Source organism: Leishmania major, chromosome 8, assembly GCF_000002725.2.
Source record: "Leishmania major strain Friedlin complete genome, chromosome 8".
Classification (NCBI taxonomy): Eukaryota; Euglenozoa; class Kinetoplastea; order Trypanosomatida; family Trypanosomatidae; genus Leishmania; species Leishmania major.
The window spans coordinates 140,032-165,228 of NC_007249.2; the positions used below are offsets into that span (position 1 = coordinate 140,032).

The following is a 25,197-nucleotide window of genomic DNA, read 5'->3' on the forward strand; positions in this document are numbered from 1 at the left end:
GAGGGAGTCGCGCCTACGCAAGAGAGTTTTGACAGGCATGTTCAATGCCCACCGGCCCACGTGCACAGACATGCCGACCGGATATGCAACCATGTGCATGTTCTCTGTCGAAGCCCTCTACTTGAAGGGGCGTGCAGCGCACATCGCTGTTTGGCACCTACTCTCGTGCCTGACTCTCCTGCCTCGCCCCCTCCCCGTGTGCGCGTCGTACCTCGTGTCCCTCCCTCTCTCCGTCCGCGTCGTCTCTCTCTCTCTGTGGCTATCTCTCTCTCTCTCTCTCTCTCTCTGTGTGTGTGTGCGCGCGTGTGTGTGTGTGTGTCAGCCGGAGCGCTGAGCGTGTCTCCGTCGCTCTGCCTCTCCCGTGTTCCTCTTTCACTCTGCCGGCAAATCCTGATCCTCTTCGACCCGCCACGGCGGGTCTCGCACAGTCATCTGCATGGCCTTTACAGACTCCTCCGTCTCTCCCGCTGCCAGCCACACCGGGTTTCCAGCCCTCGGCAAGGCTGCCAACGACGATGGGGATGAGGTCGGCACGCAGGACCCCTTCACGGTGACATACCCGTCCTCTTCCCTACCGTCGTCGCACTCCAATATGATCCAGTGCGTTCTGGGACGACCGCTGCCCTTTCTGTCGTCACCGCTGTCGCGCAACGCCAACTTGCGAAATGGGAGCGGCTTAAGTGTTGGTGGCCGTCTACGCTATGGAACCGATCCCATGAGCTGCAGCGGTTCTCCGCCACTGAGTTACGATGCCTCTGTCGCGGCCGATCCGTCGTCGCTCTCGCACACGGTAGCACATGGCAGCAGCGACGAGGCCAGCACGCCTGGGGACGACTACATATTGAAGGAAGTGGACATCTCTGAGTTGCTGCACGGCACCCTCTCCGTTCCAACGGCGCTACGCCCCTCGCTGTCACCCACGGGAGCAGCGCCAGTGGTCCGGACAGGGATGCCAGCCGCAACCGTGCTGCTGCGCCACTCGCACGGCGGAAAAACACGGCTCTTGTACGCCGACGGTCACGTCGAGACAGTAGTGGCGGGTGGTGCAGCGAAGCCGCCATCCAAACGGACGCATGCGCCCAGTGCGGCGAGCCATCGTCGCATGTGCCCCGATGACAAGAGAAGCCACCTTCGCACCTTGCCGCTGGACGCAGCCACGAGGGAGAAGGCAGCCCCGCCTCCGCCCCCTTCGGCGAGCGGACGGTGGCTACTCGAATCCTTTAACGCCGTGGCGCAGGTGCACCAGCAGCAGCTGCCGGCCTTGGTGGAGCCCATCGTCACGCTGCAGGCGGCCGGCACCGCCTCGTCCGCCAGTCCTCCCTCTCACGCTGCGGAGCGTAGTGCAGCGTGCCCGGTGGAGGCGGAGTCTAGCCGGCAGGCGACGAAGTTGCCGTCGCAGTCCTTCGTGACCGTTGAGCCGCAGCAACAGCAGGTCGCGGTGAACATCACCCTTCCATCCCCTTCACGACAAACGCCGCCAAGGCTGCCGAGCCACTTCAGCGAGGGCACAGGCAAAACAGATCGGTCCAGTGAGCCCGCCGAGGCTGAAGGTGATGAGGGCGGCCGTGGGCACATAGGAGGCTTCCGTGACTTGATACCGGCTTACCCGCCTCCGATCACCACAGCCGCCCCGTGTAGCTGTTGCGATGTCAACGAGAAGAGCGTGCTCACCGCAGTGGGGTCCACAGTCGGTGTGCAGCCCTCTCGCAACGCGAGCAACGTAGGCGAGGCCACCCTCAGCAAGGCGGCGGACGACCCAAAGACCGCAGTCGCGGCGGTGCAGCGTGGCGTTCGCGCGGAGCTCGCGGCCGAGCAGCATGCTGGTGCGCAGGCTTTTGCGAGCCGCTACGCCCGCGACGTCTCTGCCTCGCCGTCCCTCTTCTCCCTCCGCTTCCCTTTCCGCCCGCTGTCCGAGCTGTACGCGTTTGCGGATCGCCCTGACCACGAGGACGCCGCCGCCGCCGCCGCTGCGTCGCGGGCCGCGCGGAGCACCGATGAACCCAGAGCGTCGTTCTTGGAGCACCGAGAGGCGGTCAGTCCCACAAGGGGAGTCGAGGACGCGCCTGCCATTTCGCCAACTCGCGCACCACCACCACCACCGCAGCAGCAGCAGCAGCAGCAGACGCCCGACGTGCTGCTGCCATACGCGCAGGTCACGACCCCGTCGGGTTTCACTGTGCCAGAGCTGCTGCAGGACCGTCTGCTGCCACGCGAGACACCAGCGCTGCAGCACAGGCTCAGCAAACTTTACGCCGTCCGAGGCCTCATCGACGCGCGTGACTCGACGGCGTGTCGGTTCACTGTGTCGTTCATGTGGTTTGTCCTCCTGCGGTGCCGCAAGGCACGCCGGGAACAGTCCCTCGTCCATGGCCACCGTCTCCTTTCGATCGCCTTCTCGGACGCCTTCCCGCACGTCTCCCTGGACGAGGCCTTGCCGCCGTTGGATGTGCTGGAGCAGCTCCTGGTGGAGCTCCTGACCTGCCTACGCTACTCGGTAGAGGTGCAGAGCGCGACGAATACCGCGACGAGTGCTGCCGCGGCATCGAGTGCCGCAAGGGCTGCCAGCGCATCACGGTGCGCAGGGGAGCCGCCGACGGCTGACGGTCTTGCGACTCTGACGAGGACGTCAGGCAGGGAAGCGAGCACGAGCGGTCGGCTGGCAAACGCGACCCCAACGTCGGCGCCGGCGTCTACGACGCACAACACAAGCGATGCCCCCGGTGCGGCGAGCGTTGCCGCGGCTCCATCAAAGGTGCCGCTGCGACTTCGGCTGCACGAACACGCCGCCTACTTCCCGCTGCTGCTGAGCCCGACATGGTCGAAACTGGTCAACACGGGCGCCGTCGATGCCGGCAGTGCCGACGGCTACCAAGAATCGAATTGCACGCAGCAGCAGGAGCAGCCGCACAGTCCACGGCGGCAAGAGGCGCAACGGATGCTCCCCTCTGAAGATGCCCTGGCCATGCTCTGCAAGATGTATCAGGATCTGTGGCTACACCACAGCGAGTACGTGCAGCTATGCCTGTACGAGGAGCTTCTGCAGAAGCAGCTCGCTCTGCAGTTTGGCACCGTGGCAACGCAGCTGCAGCAGGGGGCGGTGAGCGCCGAGGCGTCGACGGTGGCTTCCACAAAGGCGTCCTTCGCCGCCGGCGTCTCCCAAGGCCTCCGACCGTCGGTGACATGGCGTTCGTCTGCTGTAGCCAGTGAAACATCCATCGCCGGCGGCGAGGGCTGGGGTGCCCTCCGCGCAAGCCGAAGCGGCGCGCCGACGTCGGGGGGCGATCTGCGGGCGTGGAAGAGGAGGAGCAACACCGCCATGATTACCAGCACGGCCGTTGCGCCTGCCGCAATGGACGGTATCCTCGAGAGCCTGCTGCTGCTTGTTGCGCACGCGACCTACTACAACTGTGTGTTCTGCTTCGCGAACGACGTGTGCGCTGGCATGTTTGACGAGGAGTTCCGCGCGGATGTGGTGCGCTGGCTTTTCGTATGCTGTCACGGTGTTTACCTGGCGCATGTGCAGGTGCGGCACTGGCCCATGCCCGCCAAGGGCGACTACACGGATGCGCAGCTGAAGCGCAGGGCCGCCACGGAGCTGGAGATTTCGGCACTGGGCCTGCTGCCGACGTGCGAGCAGCAGACGGCGGGCCTTGTACACGCCGCTGTCGTTTCAGGTGTGCAAGGAAAGTCGTCGCACACCGCCATCGCTGAGGCTGTGCGGTCCGCCTCGCTCGTCATGGCCGCGGAGGACGGCACCTTCGACGTTGGCGACGTCGAGGCCAACAGCGAGGCCCGGGTAGTCTACCAACTCGACCGATACGGCCGCTCCGCTGTGTTGCACGTGGCAGAGCTCGAGCGGAGCATGGCGCTCCTCCAACGGCGCCACATGACAGGCGATCGGTATGGCAGCTACAACTCACCGTTCGGGCCGCGTGGTGTTAGCTGCTCTAGTCGGACCCCCGCCAACAGTCGGGGCAGCTCCGCGTGTAGTGCAGCCCCAGCACCGTTGCCGTTCAACGCATACCCGAACCTTATCGAGATGGTGGACACGGAGGCCGGCTCTCACCGCTCGGCGGCACGCCGGCAGACTGGGAGCAAGGCATCACGGCATCAGAAGCACAGCAACGCCGGCTTTTCTCGGAGAACGACTTCCGGATCTCCGACAACGGCAGCGGAGCCGTTGTCACAGTGCGCCGCCGTCGACGCGCGCAGCAGCAGCAGTCGAGGCGCGATGAAGCAGGGCGCCTCCATTCAAAGTGGCTGCGGCACGCAGGTGCCGCGGCAGCGGCGCACGCCGGCTCTTGCAACAGCGTCTTCGCGCCACAGTCATCGAGAGGAAGAAGCCCGTGCGCAATATCGCACGAGCGCGGCCGTGACGGTGGGCAAGAGCCTGGTGACACTGGCTGCGGAGCTTAGTCGTGGCAGCCACAAGGGCAGCGTCGCGAGAGCAACGTGGAAGGCGACTTCGGCGCGTGCGCCTCACGGCGCTGGTGCGAGCGTGAGTGGCAATGCTGCTGCTGCCGTTTGGGCGGCTGCATCGGAGAAGAGGAGCAGTGAGTGCTCCTCCTCCGAAGTACGAGCCCACCGGCGCGAGTTGTCTGCCGGCTCTCTGCTGTCTTCGAATCCTCTCTGCGTCAGCCCTGCGCCCATCCGTGATTACTGGCTGACCATGCTCCTGCGTGCCCCGTTCTGGTGGACGACGCGGACGGCGATGGCGACGGCAGCGGCGGTGACTGGCGTAGGGGCCGCAACGTCGCCTGCCACACTGCAGCAGCAGAGCGCGCAGCTTGTGCTGTGGTCTTCCGTGCCGATCGGCGCGGATGGAGAAGTGGTACCGCCGCAGGATCTGTGTCGCCTACAGCTCGAGCCATGGCGGGCGCTCTTGGCCGTCGCGGCGCTGCCGCCGATCAGCAAGCAAGCCCAGCAAGCGGCGCACCAGATGCGTGTCTACAGCAAGATAGTGCCGCCCCAGCAGGTGCGTCTGCGCAGGATGGCAGAGCGGCAGAAGTTGCGCCACCGTCGCAATCGACAGATGCGCTTGCAGGAGGGCAGCCAAGAGCTGCCCGTGTTAACGCTTCCCAGTCTCACATCGGCGGTCAACGCGGCGAAGACGGCGGCGACGCCGAACGGGGCCGCGCCTTCGGCTGCGGGCGCCGCGGAGCTGGAGGAGCCTGCCGGTAGTGTCGGTGGCGCGGCGGACTCTCTGTTCATGTGCTCTGCAATGCTGCCTCTCACGCCGCCCAACACTCCGGAGGACGCGGCAGCGCTGGAGGCGTCCACAACGACAGCCACAGTGGTATCCGCCAACGCGCCGGCCGTCGTGCACCCTCAACGTCGCAGCACCGGGGAGACCTACGAGGGATGCACGTCTTCCTTCTCTGAGGTGTGCTTCCCCTCCTTAATCCCGGCATCGTCGCGCCCGTCTTGTATGTCTGAGCACGGCAAGGGCGGCGAACGCATCCGATGGGGTGCGCAACAGCACCGGGTGCACCTCAGCGTCGCGGGGAGCAGCAACAGTTGCCTTGACTCGCCGGACGTGACGACGCTGACCACGGCAGCCACGCCCATCTCATCGACTTTTTGGAGTATGATGCCGAGTGGCGCCCTGGCGCCGCCCGCCTTGGCCAACATGCACCGCCGCACGCTAACGAACCGGAGTCTTACAGCTCACAACACGGCCATCGTAACGACGTTGTTGACGTGCCCTGGTGGCGCGGGCGCGAGCAGCAACGGCGCCACCAGCGACACGAGGGGCACGAGAAATTGGCCAGGCGACAGCCTCTCCGTCATGCCTGCTCCGCCCGCGGAGCCAAAGCCGCCGTCACGCCGGCTGGCTCCGCTGAAAAAGGAAGCGCTGCGTAGACACGTCCAGCTTCTAGCAGACCTGGACACGATTGGCAAGCGAGACCAGGTGGTTCGACAACACTACGTGGTTCAGCACCTGCAGCTTTCCAGCGCGATGACCTACACGGAGTCAGAGGCCATGATGCGGCGCTATCGCGCGCAGAGTCGTCTCGCGCTGGAGCGGCTGATCTGCGGCGAGGTGGGCGACGCGACAGCAGCCCGTGCGGTGACGGAGAGGACGAAGGAGTTCAACTTCTAGGCGCGCGGGTATGTCTGGTTCTGCCTCTCTGCAGAGCTCGACGGCTCGCTGCGCATCATGTATAGTATATCATGTCTTCTGTAAGCCCGCTTGTTTTGCATGGGAGTGCACCGTACTTGATCGCGCCACTGCCTTTGAGCGCTTCCGCTGGAAGGCATGTAGGTGCCACCTTTCCTGAGCGCACCTCCATCCCCCTCCTGCCTCCCCTCTCTCGACCGAGAGAGAGAGAGAGAGAAAGTAGCAGGCATGCACGGACGCATACGGGCGCACATCCACTCACAGCCCACCCCTTCTCTACTGCGTCATCGACTCGTCCGGGCACCGGTGCAACGGCTGTCTTCCTCTCTCGTATTGGGTGCACAGAAACGTCGATGCGTTGGGGCGGCAGGACAAGCGTGTGTGTGTGCGTGTGCGGGGGGGGGGGGGGGGGCGCTTGCGCGTTGAGCGCCGCTGAGCTGCACATATTTCGCCATACCTCATCGTGTTCTCCGCCCCCCTCCACGAACACCACCATCACCATCCACCGACGCACGCCATCCTGTGTCGCGGGAGGAGCGCTGCCGCCACCGCTGCATGCCGTGGCTAAGCGGCTACCGCACATTTCCTTCCATGTGACGCTCATGCGGCTGTGCCCACCTGTATCGCTGTTTCGGTACCCATCTTGGGGTATGTATGTGTATACATGTTCGCTTGTGCGTGCGCACCTGCACTGCACTTTCTGCCCCCCCCCCTCCTCCTCCTTCTCCTCCCGCTTCCTCGCAACATGGCGCGACCTTCTCTGCGTACGCTTAGGTGCATGTCGCCAGTCTGAAGTGTTTGTTCGCTCGGCTTTCGCTGCTCTTGCGTGTGTTGTGGCGTCGAAGTTTCGGGGAACACACACACACACACACACACACACACACGGCGCGCACACGACAAGAGAACTCGAGGGCACACATATGTGTACGTCGTCCCGCACACAGGAACACGTAGAGGCGGTGAAGTCGCATCCTTACCGCCGCCTATCTCTTAGCCCCCCTCCCCCCCCCTCCATCGCCGGCACCTTTTCTTCCCCCCCCCTCTCCCTGTGCGCGTGTATGTGTGCCTGGCAGTGTGCGCGAGCTCTAGATCAGGTGCCACCTTCTCCCTCTCCCCTCCCTCCCTCTCTCTCTCTCTGCGGCCTCGCTTGTTCTGCGTAGATTCGGTCTTTTCCGTTTTTTTCGGAGCCGCGTCGGCGAGCAGAGCGCCTCGCCTCTCCGTCCCAGCGCCGCCACCATGAACGCCTCCACCTTCTCCTCCTCGGCGGAGGATGGTGCACGCGAGACGTCGACATCGCTGTCCGGCGATGATGCGGCCACAGCGGATGCAGCACTGTATCCTTCGTTGTCTACTCCACTAGCGGCAGCTGCAGCATCATCCTTGTCACCTGCGGGGATGGGCAGTGCTACCACTGCCGACGTTGGCCGCTGGGACGCGACCACCATTCTTGAAGCGCTGCTGTGGATGAGTCGTGCCGAGAGCAGCGGCTCTCGGTGGCAAGGGCGACCGCTTGAGGTTGGCGATCCGCAGTCCGACCGCAGCTGCACCCCGCTGGAGCCAAGCGCGGGGGCACCAGATGCATTGCTCCTGCCAGCGGCCACGGCAGCCCCGCACCAAAGCCCTTCCTGTCCCGCCCCCTCCTCTTCCCCTCCTGCGCCGCACCATCAAGACGCGACGGCGTCGCCGCACGATCAGACGCCGGCGCATCGCCGTATCGCTGCTCTGCACGCACATCGCATGGAGGAGTGCGACGGCGCTGAAGTGCAGCCCTGTATCCGCGTTGACACGGACCCCACCGCAGGCGTCGACTCTATCGGGCTCGTGTCCTCCATTTTTGTCTCACGAAGCGCGGCGACAGCCGCCTCGCGCACGCCACCGCAGGAGAGCGAAGTGCCTCCGGCGGCTGCGGTGCAACGAGCTCAATCCGCTCCACTCCAAGCACTCGCACCTGCTGCGGCCACTGCTGCCTGGGGACCTGCTGCCACGCCTACAGGTGTTGCCGTGAACACAGGGGTGGGTGGTACGCTGTGGCAGCAGGCGTTTGCGGCGCACGCGGAGGCGCTGCTGCACGAGACACAGCAGCAGGTGGGTGAGCTGCGCCGGTACCGGCAGAAGGCCGTGCGAGAGGCCCAGCGGGCTGACGCAGTAGCGGCTGCGAGCCGTGCACTGGAAGTACAGCTCGCGGAAGCGGACGCGAAGCGTGCCGAGGAGCGCACAGCACACGAGCGTGCGGTCAAGGCGCTGTCTCAGCAGGTGCTGCGACTCGAGGAGGCGGTCGGGGTGCTGCGGCGCACAAAACTGGAGCTGCAGCGGCAGATCAAGGGGGCGCAGACAGCGGCAGCACAGCAGGAGGCGATGCACCGGCGTGAGCTGCGAGAGGTGCGAAGCGCATTCGAAAGTGAAATTCAGCGAATGCGCGCCGAGCACCACCTGCAGGCAGATGAGTGGCGCCACGAGCGGCACCGTCTCGAGGAAAAACTAGTCGAGTGTGATGTGACGGGGGTCGCGGTATCCATGCAGCATATGCAGCTGATGGCGCGTCGCGCCGAGCTCGAGCGTAAGCACGAAGCCGTCGCAGCTGCTTCGCTGGTTGCGACGCCGACGCCTGCCTATGAGGCCGAGGCAGAGCGCGCCGCAGCGGTTCCTCGCGTGGATGCGGCCACCAGCACTGACGCGGTGGCGCTTCCCACCGCCCAAGCGATGCCGCAAGAGGACGATGCCTCGCCATACACGCGCGTGCATCGTGACGTGCTGGCGCAGCAGCAGCTGCGGGAGCAGACCATGCTGTCTGAGCTGTCCATTGCCGACGCCCGCATTCAGCAAGAGTCGAAGCAACGACGACTTGCCGAGGAGCGCGTCGTCGAGCTGCTGGAGCAGAGCGAGCAGCTGCGGGAGGCACTGACGGATGCGGAGGCGGCCGCGATGAACACGGAACGCGTGTCCGAGGTGGCGAGGCAAGAAACAGCAGTGGCGGTCACAGCCGAGGCGGCTGACGGCAGAGGCAATGCCGGTCACCAGATGGGTCGGCGCGATGCCGTGGCGCACGGCACCGAGCATGATCCGCGAGCGCAGGAGAAACTGCTGCAGGAGATTCAAGACGAGTACGCGACGCTTCGTCGGGAGAGCTCCGTCTTCTTTGGGCGGCACAGAGAGCAGCAGCGTCGGGAGATGGAGCGGTGGGCTGCCGTGCGCACCGCCGTTGGTGCTGTCCTCCATGTGGCGGGCTTGCACGACGTTCGGAGGACTCTCGAGGATGCTCCTGCTGCTGCTGCTGCTGCTGATACATCGAATCTCAGCCGCCTTGGCGAAGTTTTCGCAGACTCCAGTGAGGCGTCGCTCAATGCCACCCTGGTCGCGCTCGACACTCTCGCCTCCACCCTGCGCTCGCAGCAGGAGCAGCAGCGCCGTCTTTCAACGCTCGAGGAGGCGTTGCGCGTGGCGGAGGCGCAGAACGAGGTGCGTATCGCGTCCCTTGAGGCCACCGAGGCCCAGTTGCACGAGTCGCAACGCGAGCTTTCGGCGTGGCAGCGACGCCACAACGATCTAGCGGCTCGCCAGGACGTACACGATGCGGCGTGGCAAGCGGCAAAGGTGCAGCTGAAGCAGATCATCGGTATTCTGCGGCGTGCGCTGCGAGAGTACGCTCAGCCCCTGCCTGCATCGTTGACACGGTTGAGCTCTCTGGGTGAGGATGCCGACAGTGCAGGCCGCCGAGTCACGAGGAGGAGGGACGCTCGCGCGATGAAGCAGCGGTCGCGGAGCTCACCCGCCTCTGCCGCGTCGCTCGACGGTGTCGAAGACATCGAAGGCCACGCTGCCATGCTGCCAACAACGGCCGACGCTGCGCCTGTGTGGGTTTCCGATGGCGACGCGATCGCAGACGCGGATTGGAAGGACCTGCTTCAAGACGCATTCGTGCTGCCCAAGGTGGCCTGCGAGGGGGACAAGGTGGTGGATCGCCCTGAAACCGTTGCCGACGGTGAAGGCGAATCGCTCTCGCGGCGGCGCTCCACACGGACTGCGAGCCTGCCCCTGTCATCGGCGGCCACGCTGGTCGTCGTGAAATCCACGGATGATGGAAGTGATGCGGCACACAGTGAAGTGCGCCGTGATATGGCGGTGGTGGTGTGGGGCCTGTTGAAGTTGCTCACAGCGTGGCGCGATCGCCAGCATACTCTTGTAGGGGCGCGGAAGGCGTTGCAACGGCAACTCGCGGATGTGACGGCGAAGAGCACCGCCCTGGCAGCGGAGAAGCGAGAGACGGCGACACGCTGTCAACGACAGCTGCGCCTCTCTCGTGCCGTGGAGCAGCGCCGCGCGCAGCAGCTCGAGCAGGCACAGAACGAACTGGAGGACGCGAAACGACGGCACATGCTCGACAGCGCGCAAGCGCTCCAGAAGGCGGCAGAGTGGGAAGGCGAGCGCGACGCGCTCCGTCGCCGTCTACGCGTCACCGAGGAGCAGCTGAACCACGCCGAGCAGGCGCTCGTGGAGGCAGATGTGGATCACAACGCACAGCACGCTTCGCAGGAAGCGCTGCAGCATGTATTGAACGACGTCACGGCGGCGCGCGATCGCCTGGAGCGCCGTCAGGCTGACCTTTGTGTGCACATTGAGGATCTAGAAGCACGACTGTCGGTCACGGAGCGGACGCAGACGGACCTGCACGCGCTGATCACAACATCCGTGGCGTTCATTGTGCGACTCTTGGCGGACCACCAACAGCTGCAGGAACACTATCGAGTTCTGCGCACGCTCGCGTGGACCGATGCACAGTCGGCGAGGATGGTCGAGCGCGTACTAGAGAACTGCTGCCCAGAAAGAAGTGAGCAAGCGACGGCACGGGCCGGTGAGAGGGAGCTTCCCTGGTCAACGGGGGCTGCAAGTGGAGTATCCGCTTCTCCCGCGGGGGCTGCACCGCACTCAGAGACTTCTGCTGCGCTCTTCCGTATAGCCGGCCATGTTGTGCGAGCGGTGGTGCGGCTTTCGCAGCTCCTGGCAGCGCGCCAGCGCCTGAGGAGTAACGCCGGTACGCGCCGCAGCGATGGTGCTCTCCTCTCGCCCTCGGCAGCAGCGGTGGAGCCGGCGTCACTGCAGCCGCTCTTACTGGCGCTGTCCTCCGCCTTTGCGTGGGGTGCTGCGACTCCGGCGCTCAACAGCGCGGCGGCCTCACCCCACGATAACCGTCTACGGCGCTACACGGCACGCCCAGACTCCTGCGTGCTCCCGGTTGTCCGTCTCCCAGCACCGCTCGAACTTGCAGCCGTCGCGCACACTGAAGCGGCAGAGGTAGAGGCCGGAGGGCATGCTGGATTGCCCAAGGTCCGCTTCGACTTCAGCAGTCGCGCGTGCGAGGATGAGGAGACGCACATCGGCGCGGACCACCACCACCAGCAGCAGCAGCAGCTCGTGCAGCTCCTCAGCGCTGCGCAGATTGACATGCACGCTCCCACGACGCAGCACCTGTGTGCTGGGGTGTTGGCAGCCAGCTCAGCGAGTGCGCGCGCTACGGTGGAGCTCCTGCAGCTCGCCCAAGTGCGCGAAGCCTTGAGTGCGACGTTGTTGAGCCACCGAGATCGGAATCGTCTGTCGCTCGCGAAACCACAGCCGATGCTTCCGGTGCCAGATCTGCGCCCTCTCCTTCCAGACCGACTCGCCGCGCTCCTTCAGTCACACCTGCAGCGGGCCGCCACGCAGGCCCGTCAAGTGGCGGAGTCGCACATGCTGGTGCAGCGGCTGATGCAACACAACGAAACGCTGGTGTCCGCGCTGAAGCAACGGACTAACGAGCACGCCGCCGCCTCCGCGGAGGTGCGGTGTCTGACATCGCAGCTGCAACTGCAGCAGGCGGAGCGAGCGGAGCGCACCGCCATGCAAGAAAGGCTGGTCGAAGTGCGCGCATCACTCCTGCGGGAGCGCGAGCTGCGCCGCGCGGTGGAGGCGCGTCTGGCGGCGTTGCAACAGGCGCGACTTCAGTGGCTCAGCGATCGAGAGCAGTACAAGCGTGAGGTGTACTCGTTGAACATGGAGCTGGCCAACACCTCTGTGGGAAGTGCGCCGCCCGCTGGCGAGGAGGCGTGCCCTCTTCCTCCTTTTGCAGATGGAGGTGGTGCTGAGCCGGCATTGACCACGTCTGCGCTGTCGATACAAGTAGATAACACAACGATGTCGGACGCCGCGCGCCGCCCTGCGGCACCGCCGTCACACCTGGATACACTCGCGGACAGTGTAATGGAGAGGAGGGCACTGTGCGAGCAGGATAGCGCGCACGGCAGCCATCCTCAGGTCTGGCGCGCCGCAGCTTCCGCGGCGGAGGTGGACTACCAGCGGAACTCCGAGAACGTCTACTACTACGAGCTGCTCCGAAACGGCCTTGAGCGCGACAGCCACGCTCGCGCCGGGCATCGTCATGGAGGCAATACTGGTGCATGCATGGACGCTCCAAAGTGGAGTAGCGCGCATGGTGAGACACCCCCGTTGCGGACGCTGCATTACCGCCCTCGTAGCAACTTGCCCACGCCGCAGGATCTCGCCGAGAGCGGATCGCCGGACGATACCCGCTCTGCTGGTGGTGCTCCTGCTGCTGGTGGTGCTGCAGGGGGGGTTCGGTCAACCAGCGATACCGATGCGTCCCTGTCGAACGAGCAGCGGCAGCCGCACGGTCCATCGTGCGCAACGGGCCTTCCGCCGACAGCGGCGAGCATGGCCACACTGAAGACGACAACGCCTGCGGAACGGCCGCCTGCACCGCAACCGCTGCTAACTTCGGCGAACGCGCTGGAGTTGTACGTGCCAAGCGTGGTTCGCCAGCGTGAGAAGCCCCGCAGCCACAACGCCGAGAACTGTGAGGAGCGACGGCTGGGCACCACCGCCAAAACGACCCAAGCGAGGCAAAAGACTTTTGACAACGAAGGATTCGGTGTCGTGAGCCACGCTACCGCGACTGCATCGCCATCTTCATCATTTCCGGCGGATGTGCCAGCACCAGAGTTGGATGTTTGCGCCGCAACGCCGCCACCTCTCTTGCCGCCGCCACCGCTGCGATCCGCAGAGACGCCGGGGGAGGGACGCCGCGGATCGACGCGTCAGCAGCTACGGAGGTCTGCGGCGTATGCGGTGGAGCCACCGTCCGCAGTCGCCGCCACCGCACTCTCCATCGAACGGCGTGAGTGCCTCTGCGTCGGCCGACATGCGCACAGAGGCGCCTGCATTATCGAGGAAGGAGTTTACCTCCACTGGTGAACCTTCAGCAGCTGCAGGTGTGACCCGCCACGTCAGCGGTCCGCTCTACTTCCGTGCCCGGTCAGCGCGGTAGCAGTGCCAGCCATGTCCGTCGCCGCGTGCTTCCAGATCTGCGGTAGGATTCACGAACCCCGTTCCTTGGCCTTAGTGTTCTTGCTCTCCTGCCATCTTGCGAACAGGGCGTCGCCTTGCGCTTGTGTGTGTGTGTGTGTGTGTGTGTGTGTGTCGCCACTGCTGCACGTGCGACGCGGACTTTGGACACAGGTGTACGTCGAGGGGGGAGGGAGGGCACCAAGCCGCCCCCGATTTGTTCTGCGGGCAAGTCGAGTGCGCCACGTTCGTCTCCCCCTTCCAAGACTCCCACGCACACCTCCGCGCCCGCTCTGCTGGCGGATGCGTGCATTCCGCCAGCCACGGCAATTCTCGCAGCTGCACCCTCCCTCTTTCTCGTCCTCGTCGCCGCTCCATGCTGGCCCGCAGCGCTTCCACCTCTCCACTGCCACCACCCTTCACAAGCACGCGCGGACCTATTCGCCGGTAGCCCTCCTTGATTGACGCGACGGGCGACGCCTCCGTGACCGCGCCGCCTGTCATTCACATTTTCTTTTCTTTTTCGTTGCTTGTCGGCTGCTCCACTGCAGCTGAGCTCCACAAGGAGAGAGGAGGAAGGGGTGGCGCGGTCGCTTGATCAAGCCTCCTCCTCTTTCTCTTCCCCTTCCCGGCCCCGCTCAATGCTGTTGCAGTCATCCATCCACGTTCGCGACGCCCCGCGCTCCTCGTTCCGCTGATGAGGAGAAGCACCTCTGATGTGCCAAACAACGCTGCAACCCCCCTCGTCTGCGCTGAAGGATTGCATGCCTCGGCCCCTCCTTCTGCGGCGCTGCAGCGAAACCTGCATGCAGCATGTCCCGTAGCGCCCCACACCCGTGTTATCGTGCCCAGCGCGGCAAGAGGCGGCGGCGGTGCGACCTGGCCGGCTAGTGCGCTTCGATTCACGTGCTGTCACTGCCGGCGCTCGTTGGTGGTCCGCCCAGCAATGCAAAGTAGCGCTGCACCGATTCTGACACCATCGCACGGGCTCACCTCGCTGTCGAGCGGTTCCACGGTTTCCGTTGAAGGGGCGCAGCCGCATGTCTTCTGCTTGTCGTCACAGGCATCCACAGTAGAGAGGGCCGTACGCGGCTCGCACGCGACGTGCGGTGCCGGCCGCACCTTCCGCCCCCTGGAGCCGCCAGCGCCGGCGCTGGGCAACGAGGAGTTCACAACTCGATGCAAGAGCACCTGTGATACTATCGCTGGCGCACTGCCCACCATCGCCTCGGCTGGCGTCTTTGAGGAGTGTGACGAACTTGCCCGCGACACCGCCGCGCACTTCACGGACGGGGCACTTTTGGACGCGTTGCCGTCGCACTTCTTCTCCTCCGCGGAGCTGCTGACCTCATCGCACCTGGCCGATCTGCTCTTGCACGCGCAAGAGAGCTGCGCTGCGGCGGCCCCGATGAGCATGTGTGCGGAGAAGACCGCGACGAGCCACCGCCCGCTGACGTCGTCGCCTTCGCTACATTCCCCCAGCAGCGCCGCTCCGTCTTTTCCGCCCGCCGTCCCCTCAGAGGCTGCGGTGCTGAACGTGTCGCAGCTGGCCTCCCTCGGTGTGCCGGTGCGAAGCGCGACGAGCAGAGACGCGGATGAGACAGAGGATACAGAAGCTCGTGACACCCTTAGCTCAGGTTTGATGCTGCGACGGCCGGCCCACTCGATGCAGGAGACGAACAGCTCCAGTGCAGCACACCAGGACAACCAACCTCACTTCACACCCGCTGCCGAGCACGACGGCGAGCGCACGGACACACCTGTGGGGACGCCCCCTCCACGAGACCCCAGCACCGCCACCCTACCGCCGCAGTCGCTCGCGAAAGAGGAAGCCTGTGCAACGCTCGTTACGTCCAGCTCCGTCGACTCTGCCGCCCCGTGCACGCTAGCGACACACCCGCTCACGGTGAACAACGCATGCGCCGACCTTCCAGCGTCCAGCTCACGGACACCTTTCTCTTCTCCCTCGCCACCCGAACCAGCGCCGACGTCTCGCCTTGACCCTGGAATGAACGCAGCAACACCGGAAGGCGATCCTGCAGCCCCCGTGCCCTTCGATGAGCTCTGCCGCCGCTGGATGCGTCTTCTCGCCCGCACAGCGGTACCGCATGAGCAGCCGCTGTGCATCGACTGCTGGCGCGGTACATGTCTTGCCCCGCTGCAGCAGTGCACGCGACTCTCACTAGAGGGCATGAAGACACTTGCCACGATCATCTCGAGCACGCCGGCTGAAAAGTTTCGCTTCTTCACCATGTGCTACACCGACCCGGCAGCGGGGCCGTTGCGGGGAGCCTTCGCCACTGCAGCCGGCTCGCGCCGAGGCGTTGATGAGGTCGAGAACAGGCAAGCAGTCGGCTCGATGGCGACGGCTGAGAACCTCAGCAGAACGCTGCCGCTCATTTCGCTCGACGCGGTCGCCGCGAACCTGTTCGGTGCTAACGAGCAAGGCTTGCTGAGTTTGCTAGAGGCGCTCTCGGCGCCTCACGGAAGGTATCTCCCACCAACGCGAGGGGATGCCAGGCTGCTGAAGCCGTTGCAGTGCGCCTCGGACGCGCCTCTCGAGCTACGTGGTGCTTCTCACGCAGAATACGGCGACGACGCAGAACAGATGATGGCGGAGTTGGAGAGACTGCGAGCCCAACAGGCGAGCCTGGAGCGGCAAGTCGCGGTGCTGCGAGATGTGCTGCACTCCCTGGAGTCCACGACCCACCCTCACAGCAATCGCGGGAAACAGTTCCGTGACACCGTCGCTGCGCCACCGTCAGCGGTGACACCACCGGGATGGAAGGAGCTCGCGGTGGAGCACAACATACGTGAGGTGCAGCGCGCCTTTACCGTCGGCGATGAGGCAGCAGAGCGGCAGCACGCCATGGAGGACCTCGCGAAAAGATTCGCATACGTATCCTCCACACCGATCGATGCCTTCTGCTTTCCGATCGACGTCTCCGGCCCCGTCGGGCTCATTGCAGGACTGCGGCTGGGGCTTGTTCCACCGTACTCTGGATCCAGCAGCGGCCGCACCGACTCCGGCGACGGCAACGTACGCGGCGGCGGCGCCTCAGTAGCATCCGCGATGTCGGCGCTGCCGCCGCTCGCCCATGCGGCCGTGCCTGCGTCCGAGGAGAGCATGCACCTAGAAGGTTTTGTGCAACGCCAGCTGGGCTACGCCCAGCTCCTGCTCAGCGGCAACACGAGCGCCGACGGCGACAACCACAGCGACGCTGTGAAAAAGAGGAGTAGCGAGAGGAGCAGGGGCGTGAATGGGAGTCTGTCTTGTGGCGATGCGGCGCCAACGGCAGCAGCGGCTTCCTCTGCCCCGGCATCGACCGCGGCAGCGAAGGTGATCATGCGCGTGTCGCCGCTGGAGGTGAACGCAGCGTGTGGTTATCTGCTGCTGCTGCTAAACTACTTGGCACACGTGAACGGCTTCTCGTTTAGCACGGCTGTGCTGCGGCCTGCCGGAGATCGAAGCACGGTAGCGCTGCTGAAGCGCGTGCCGGCCTCTGCCAGCGGTGCGAACGGTTGTGGTGGTGCTGCCGCTGCGACGAAGTCCGCGGCCTTTTCTCCTTTTATACTCAGCTACTTCACCGGGAGAGGTGCCGCTGTCACGCAGGCCCACGGCGACGCGAAGTCGGCGAGGGCGACGACGAGGTCCTCGGTCGCACGTGTGGTGGACCGCGAAGTCGACTTCTACCTCACCGACCGCCTGCTGGCGTGGCGGACGTTCGGCGCCGCCTGCGTGGCGGTGGCCACGTGTGTGAAGGAGCTGGCGGATGCGCTGCATGAGAGTCTTCGCTGTTGGCGAGTGCGGGAGAGCATGGTGTGCCGACCTGCACCATCGGCGGGGCCAGCTGCGCCTTCCGGCACGGTAAAGAGCACGGAGGACGCCTCCGACTTCGGGAGCGCACCCGCAGCGGCCGCTGATGCGGGATGCCTCGAAGGCGCGCAAGCCTGCCCAGATGGGGCCGCTGCCTGCAAGCAGCCACGGGCACCTGTGCCGTTGCCCCAACTCTTGCAAGACCTGGCCAGCACCAACGATCATCTGACCAGCACAGTGACTGCACTGAGCAGCCGTGCGCCACACATGAGCGCGGCCGCTCTCGACACGCTGGGAAGCCTGGGTACGACGCCAGCGGAAGGCGGCAATGATTTGAGGAAGTCTGCGAGCACGTCGTCGCGCCCGCAGCCACCGAAGGAGGCGCAGTCGACGCAACGCCGCAGCTCTCCAGTAGTTGGGGAGAGGTTCCCGCTTCAGCCTCCCTTTCAAACGCGTGGCGACACCGTGGACGGCTTCTCTGTCCGTCACGGCAGCGTCTCAGAGGCGATTTGGACCCTCGGCATGAAGAAGCTCCTGGCGAATGTGCAGTGGTGCATGGAGGCGACGGCGGAGCTGGAACGGCTGTACGTCGTCACCGGGGAGGCAGCCAACGATGACGCCAGCGCGCAGGTGCGTGAGGATGACGGAGAGATCGCTATGCAGGGGGACACCATCGCCGGCATGCGAAGGGAGTAGTTGGCGAGCTGTGTGTGCGCGCCTTCGTGCCATGTGGGTGCGTGGGAAGCATCCAAGGAGAGGTGGCGGTGACGGCGATGACAAGGGGTCCCGATCTGGCGGTCGCCATCCGCAGACACACACACGCACAGAGAGAAGTTGTGCTTGGGTGAGCCGTCTCCGGCACCCTCCTCGGTTTGGTCGTATTGCCACCGCCTCTCTCTCCCCCCCCCTTCCTCACCACCACCACCACCACCTTCGCGACGCCTTGCGTGCATGCTGTCTTCTTGAACCACCATCATGGCGTCGTCGCGGGATCATGTCCTGCCTCTCGCCCCTCTCATGTCTGTCCATCAGCATGCAAAAAACAAAGGCGCGCCAGCACGCGCACGCACGCGCGCTCGCACGTGACTCGGAGAGGATGCGTCGGAAGGCAGAGAGAGGGGGGAGGGAGGGCACTGACGGCGCAAGCTGAATCCGCGGCCTGTGCAAGCACGCAGCGAGCGGGTGTGGCAAGTCACTGTCCTTGCGTTCAGCGCTGGTTGGCCACACGACGGTCAGCGCAGAAAAGGGCCCAGAAGCGGTGCAACGTCTGATTCTGGGCTCTGCCCTTCAGATGCTTACAGTTTATGTGACGACGGCGTTCCCAAAACGACTCTCTCTCTCTCTCTCTCTGTGTGTGTGTGTGTGTCTGTGTGTCTCCAGCCATGTCGATGATGTCGACTCCCCTGCCCGCCCGCGCGCCTCTTCTGCATTCGACTGACCCTCTGTCTGGGTCGGTCTGCATAGTGAAGCGCACACGCGCACGCAGGAGCTGCCTTCATCGCCTCCTCCCTCTCTTGCCTGCCTCTATGACTCTAAGCACCGAACTCAACGCCGCTCTCGAGGACGCCTCCTGCGCACTCAACCACGGCTTGCACACGCACACAGAGCAAGAGAGAGACCTAAATACGTGCATACATCAACATACGCGGTCGGTAGATTCGGTACCGGAGATCGTGCACGTGGCGCGTGCGTGTGCTGCACCAGCGCCCTTCTTTGCGCCTTGCCACCATCGCCCCCACCCCACCCCCTACGCTTCCTCCCGAACTCTTCCCTTCGCAAACACGCCACGCCTCGCGTCCTCCGCACACCCCACCGCCCAGCACGTGTGTACGAACACACCTGCGCTCACGTAACCGTCACCGAGCTGCTCCCATCCGTCTCTCTCTCAAGCACACACACACAAACTCTCTCTCACGCACACACGACTTCCTCTGCTTTATCAGCGCTCGTATACAGACACAAGCAGGCACGCACGGGGTGGGCACCGGTACGGCCACTACCGCGACCGTCTCTCGCTGTCCACGTGTGTAGGTGGTGCCTTCTGGAAGGGCGATGGCGCTCTCCCCAACCGCCTACGTCTCGCCCGGCTGCAGCGCGCAGTGCCGGCAGTGTGTCAGCGCCAAGCCAGACTCCTTCGCCTTTGCCTCCGTTCAGAGCATCTCTCTCTACCGAGTGAGCACCGCGAACGTGACCATCCCAACGAGCGCGAGCAGCACCCAAGCGCAGGCGCAGCAGCAACACCAGTCGCTCGAAACGATCGCCATTACAGACTACCCGCTGGCGACCCTCTTCGGCCATGGCGTCAACGCCGCCATCGCGGCCTTCTCGTACAACGATGACTACATGGCGTGCCTGACGCTGCAGAACAAGCAGGTTCTTCTGTGGCGCTTGAAGGATGCCGAGACGCTCACAGCAAAAAAGATTACCAGCACCGCGCTGTCCGACACCTTCAAGCGCGAGGGCAACCCGTCCACAATGTGCCTCGCCGGCAGGCACCATGTTCTCTGCGGCACGAACACAGGGCGGCTCATCTCGCTCAACACGAACCTCGACAACGCCGAGCCGCGCAGCGTCGCTATTCCGCCATCGCAGCAACGCGGGAACGCACAGCAGCCCCGCTCGCCATTGTCACCGGGGAACGCGTACAGTGTCCCCGCTGTAGCCGGTCCGCCGAGCTCCCGCCATCCCAGCGGCACGAGCAGCGCAGCGGCGGCCGCGGTGGAATCGGTAGAGTGCATTGTGGCGGCAACAGCGCGTCCAGAGGCAGTCGCGTGCGGCACCTCGGATGGTACGCTGTGCCTGCTGACGCTGAACGCGAGCACGGGTCTGCTTGTGACGGCCTCGCTGTGCCCGTTCCCAGCGAAGGAGAAGAGCGACACCGTCCTCGACGTGAACCCGCTACCGGTCACCTCCCTCGCCTTCGAGCCAACCTCTGCGCAGTACCTCGCTGTCGGCTCGCAAGACGGCGCGCTGGCGCTCTGTGATATGAACAAGAATGCCATCGTGCAGACATTCGAAGCCAGCAAGCTGCCTGAGAAGCACATCAGCTCCATCGCCTGGATCCCCGGTGAGGCAGGCGCCTTCTACACCGCCAGCACCGACAGTCCGGTGCTCCGCAAGTGGTCCGTCTCCAGCAAGTCGGCCGTCGGCAGCGTGAGCATCATGGTGATGCAGCAGACGCCACAGCAGCGGAGCTCAGGTGCACGCGGTGCGGCAGACGCGAGCGACTACGCCGACGCGGAGCACAGCAGCAGCAGCAGCAGCAGAATCGGCATACGCAGTGTGGCCTGCATCGACCAGACACGCGTCGTGACGGGGCTGACAAACGGATCCGTCAAGGTCTACGACGTGGCACAGCAGCGGCTGGAGTGCGACATCGTGACGGGTCACACCGACGCGACGCTCAGCTGCAAGCTCTCGAAGCACGACCGCGACCAGGCGGCGACGGGCGGCGTCGATGGGATGATCCGTGTGTGGAACTTGCGCACGCTCAGCCAGCAGTACAGCATCCCGGTGGGGCCCGTGATGGTGCACTCTGTAGACTGGTCCCCGAATGGCAAGCACCTCATCGCCGCCCTCGGCAGCGGTGAGGTGGTCATGTACTCCACATCGACAAACCGCGAGTCCTGGCGCACGCCGGTCTTCTCGGAGCTTGTCTACCGCGTCTGCTGGGCCGCGGGTGACTCCAGCCTCATCGCCGCCACCTCCCGCAGCGGCGTCGCCGTGCTCTCTTCGAAGGACGGGAAGGTGGTTCGGCGCTACCCCGCCACGCGCGGCGCCTTCTACGGCGTCGACATCGAGCCCGCCAAGAGCAAGATGATAGCCGTCGGCTCGCACGATCACCGCATTTACGTGTACAACCTCTCCAGCAGCAGCGAGCACCCTGTGCACGTGCTGGCAGGTCACACGGACGCCGTCTGCGACGTTGCCTACAACCCAACAGCGCTGAACTACCTCCTTTCGGGCAGCTACGACGGCACGCTGCGCGTGTGGGACCTCTCGTCGAACGACGCGCACACTATCTCTGTGTCGTCGCGTGCACTGAAGGGCCATGCCGACCGCGTGCGCAGCGTGGCATGGTGCAGCCTGGCGCCCTACCTGGTCATCAGCGGCTCCGCGGATGCGTCGATCCGCCTGTGGGACATCCGCAACGGCGTCGCCATAACTACCGTGCGCGGCCACAACGCGGACGTCGTCGCCATCTCGAGTCACGTTGACCGTCCGCTCACGTTTTTGTCGGCCGCGCGTGATAGCACGCTGGTGGCGTGGAACGTGGCCCTGCTGCGGCAGGTGTACCTCGACGCCGCCCTCGGCACCCTGGAGAACTGTATTGTGGCCGACCCGTCCTCGCTCATGGGCGTGGCCGCGTCCAACGTGACCGTGTCGCAGGTGGCCGGCGCAGCAGTGCAGCGGCTTGCCAAGGAACTCGCCGAGTGTGCGAGTAGGCCGGCGGAGCGGCTGCAGAAGCTGGTGAGCTTCTTTGAGTCCCCCAACGGGGCGGCGGAGGTGGCGGAGATGGCGCTCTGCGCGGTGGACCCGGCAGCGTACCAGGTGGCGGTAGCAGAAGGAAAGACGGCCGCGACGGGGCTCGTTGTGCCGGCGCGGAGCCTGGTAGAGGCGGCGCGTGCTCATGCCACGTACACCAACGAGCGCGCCCACGGCAAGTCCGTCAACGCTGCCGGGCCGTCGTATAGGAAGCAGCGCCTGCTGGAGGCGGCCGACGAGCTGTTACGCGTGGGTCAGCTGGAGGCGCACTGCAACGTGCTCATGGAGGCGGAGGAGTGGGACCGCGCGATTGCGGCGAGTCCAGCCATCTCACGTGCTTACTGGCGCAGTGTCTGCCAGAAGGCCGCAGAGGCAATGGAGGCGGCTGGCGACGCGCGCGCCGTGGCCTACTACATCATCGGTGAGCATGCCCACAAGGCTGCGCAAGTGCTGACACGCCTGTCGCAGCGCCACTACGATGCTGCCACAGTGGTGTGCCAGACGTGTCCGCAGGTCGCCGATGACCCACAGCAGCAGCAGCAGCAGCAGCAAGCGAACGAGCCACCGCACAACACCACCGTGGACGTGAATAGCGTGACAACTGCGACGCAGCAGCTGCAGCGACACCGTGCAGCAGTGCTGAAGCGCTACGCGAACCCGCAGCTCTTCGCGGCAGTCCTGCTCGCCTACGGCCACCATGACGAGGCCGTGAACGTCTTGGAGCACTGCGGCGATGTCGTGCTTGCCCACCTCCTCGTCCACACAGTACCGCTGCGGGAGCAGGCGAGCATTGACACCGCCTTTCGGCTCTCAATGCTGCAGAGCGCGCGTCAGCAGAGGTGGGACACAGCGCTCGCCTGTGCCACACGCCAGTCGAACCCGTACGATGCCCTGGCCACGGTGCTCGCACTTTTTCAAACAGCGCAGGGCAGGCAGCTGACGGGGAAGAGCACCGCGCCGTCGCTCACCTCTGGCAACCTGTCCACCTTGCAGGGCGTCAGCGAGCGCCTCAAGACGTTTTACGAGCAGGTGCGGGGGGAGTGCGGAAAGCTGCAGCTGCCGTTCGACGCTGCGGCGATCCAGCAACGGCATGCGCACGACGGGCTGGCGTCGCAGAACCAGCTCGCCGCCATGGTGCTCGTGGCAGACCCCTCCTCCGGTCCGATGACGGATGGCGCCATCCTGCAGAGCTTAAGTGGGTTTATGGAGAGTCTGCTGACCGTCGCACTGAAGGAGATCGATGGCGCGACCACTCCGTTTTACCTGCGCCAGGCGTACAACGTGTCCGCGTACGTGTCGCTGCCGTTCGAGACGCCGAGCAAGGCCGGGGGCAACGCCAGCGTCAGCCTGTCCGCGTCTGCCGTCATCTCCTCTACGACGCCAGAGCACAAGCGCTTCCTGGCCCTCGTCTTCATCGTGGCGGCGTTGATGGCCGTGAAGGTGTATCGGTTTCCGAAGCTGCTGAACAGCGCCTTCGCCAAGGCGCGTGAGCTGGCCGCCGCCTCGGGCAGCGCGAGCCTTAGCACGATCCTCACCAACACGCAGGGCGCCCTTGGCACCTACTCGCCGCACTCGAAGGAGGTCGACTGCTCCTCCGTCGGCTGCACACTACCGGCGCTGTCGAGCGAGGGCCGACAGATTGTCTCTGTTCTCACAGGCGACCCCGTGTGCGGCGCTGTGCAGGTGCTGGAGGACGGCTCATCGTTCATTTCGAAATCCGAGGCGCTCGCGTGGATGCTGTGCTCGCACTTTTCCCCGCTCGGGAGTGGAGCGCGGCTGACAGCCTTATAGATATACGCGCATGCAGAGAGTCAATATGTTGTTGTGTTCCCTCATCGAGTGGCGTCTCTGTAGACACCCGCTTGCTTGCCCTGCGCGCGTGTGTGTGTGTGCGTGTGGTGAGATGGCGGGGGAGCCCATATGGCAGAGACACGGACAAGAGCAAGCGAGGAAGCAGCGGCAGGGGGACGCGCACACGCACGTGCGCGCCATCACCATCCTTTCTCCTCTCTCGTCGTGAGCGACAAGAGATGCACATGCGTCTGGTCTGGCTTGCGTGTTGAGCGGGTCTTGTGCACTACCCTCCACTATGGTGGTTACAGACGTTTTCCTGGTGTCTTTCCGCTGAGGTAATGTGAAGGCATGCCTGCGTTTCTCCCTCTCATATATATATATACACACACACACACACACCTATCTCTCTCTACACCCTCGCTGCCCCTTCCTATTGCTTCATCGCCCCCCCCCCCTTCCTCCTCATCCTTTCAAGGAGTTCAGCGATGATGCTTCATCCCGAGGCAGCGTCGCCATGCCACCTCCAAGCGCCTCCCAAAGCAACACCACACAAGAGGAACGAGGCGGGAGAAGAGCCGCTCATACGTATGCTTGGTGTTTGGGGCTGCGGCAGTTTGGAAGGGAGGAGGAGGAGGGGTGTCTACGGCTCTGGACAGACGGAGCCGGAAGCCGTTCGCTGCGGGCGAACGTTAGACCGGAGGAGGGGTGGAGAGTGGGCGGGTTTGCACCCATCTCACTGCTTTCTTCGTGCGTGCATGATGTGCATGTGTGCGTGTGTATCTGTGTCCATCATCTCCGTGGCTGTGACTCGTACCATTACGACCGTTGTTCGGCGTATCTGTATCTATCCCTTCCATCTGTGCCGCGGATAACGCCGTTGCCTCGACCCTCCCTGTACGTTGTGCCCCGCGTCTGCCACGCGTTGCTCTGTGTCTATGTGTGTTTGTGTGAGTGCGCGTGTGTGTATAGGTCCTTCTGGATGTAGTTGTACAGGCAACTAGGGTGTATATAGATAGAGAGAGAGAGAGCGATATCCATATTCATATATATATATATATGGATATGGACATGGATATCGACACACACGCATGTATGTGTATATATATATGTGTGTGTGTGTGTGTGCATGCGGGGTGTGGGTATAGTGGTTCATCCTTCCTGTTATCGCCTTTTTGTACCTTTCTGTTTCTTTTTCTGGTGTGGTGCCCCCGTGTGACTGTATGACTGTGTGTGTGTGTCGATGAGGATGTCTCTGACCATAGACTTGATCATGTGGGTGATGGGGTGAATGGGGTGTTCGCTCGCTGGGTCTCCGTTGTATGTTCTTTTCTGCCCACCCACCCACCCACCACCTTCAACGCCGACCTATTCTCGCTCTCTCCGTGCCTCTCGAAGCCTCCTCGCACCCACCCCGCCCCTCTCACCTCTGCACCGCGCCGAAAAGAGTGTCCGGGACGGGGAGGGGGCCGATGAGCACACGTGACGTTAGTCGTATCAAGCCACCACAGCTGACCATTCTCCCTCGCTATATACATACATACACGCGAAGGGCGGAAGCGAACACCAATGGCAGGCAAGGGAAGGTAGGTGCGAAGGCAGCGGAGGGACGAAAAGTGTGGGGGACAGCAGCGCAACAGCGAAACAACAA

The 25,197-nt window shown here is 64.4% G+C and overlaps 4 protein-coding genes across 4 annotated transcripts; all 4 read left to right on the forward strand.

Annotated features, from left to right (window-relative positions):
• Positions 1-436: 436 nt before the first annotated feature.
• LMJF_08_0380 (conserved hypothetical protein) lies at positions 437-6,103 on the forward strand (the record flags this gene model as incomplete). Its single annotated transcript, XM_001681015.1, has 1 exon — positions 437-6,103. One exon carries the CDS (start codon positions 437-439, stop codon positions 6,101-6,103), a length of 5,667 nt encoding a protein of 1,888 aa, XP_001681067.1.
• Positions 6,104-7,858: 1,755 nt separating this feature from the next.
• Positions 7,859-13,363, forward strand: LMJF_08_0390 (conserved hypothetical protein; the record flags this gene model as incomplete). The annotated part of the gene is made up of 1 exon (XM_001681016.1): positions 7,859-13,363. The coding sequence occupies one exon, from the start codon at positions 7,859-7,861 to the stop codon at positions 13,361-13,363; it is 5,505 nt and encodes a 1,834-aa protein (XP_001681068.1).
• A 1,036-nt stretch (positions 13,364-14,399) lies between these two features.
• LMJF_08_0400 (conserved hypothetical protein) lies at positions 14,400-17,966 on the forward strand (the record flags this gene model as incomplete). Its single annotated transcript, XM_001681017.1, has 1 exon — positions 14,400-17,966. The coding sequence occupies one exon, from the start codon at positions 14,400-14,402 to the stop codon at positions 17,964-17,966; it is 3,567 nt and encodes a 1,188-aa protein (XP_001681069.1).
• A 1,356-nt stretch (positions 17,967-19,322) lies between these two features.
• Positions 19,323-23,546, forward strand: LMJF_08_0410 (conserved hypothetical protein; the record flags this gene model as incomplete). The annotated part of the gene is made up of 1 exon (XM_001681018.1): positions 19,323-23,546. One exon carries the CDS (start codon positions 19,323-19,325, stop codon positions 23,544-23,546), a length of 4,224 nt encoding a protein of 1,407 aa, XP_001681070.1.
• Between the last annotated feature and the right edge of the window lie 1,651 nt (positions 23,547-25,197).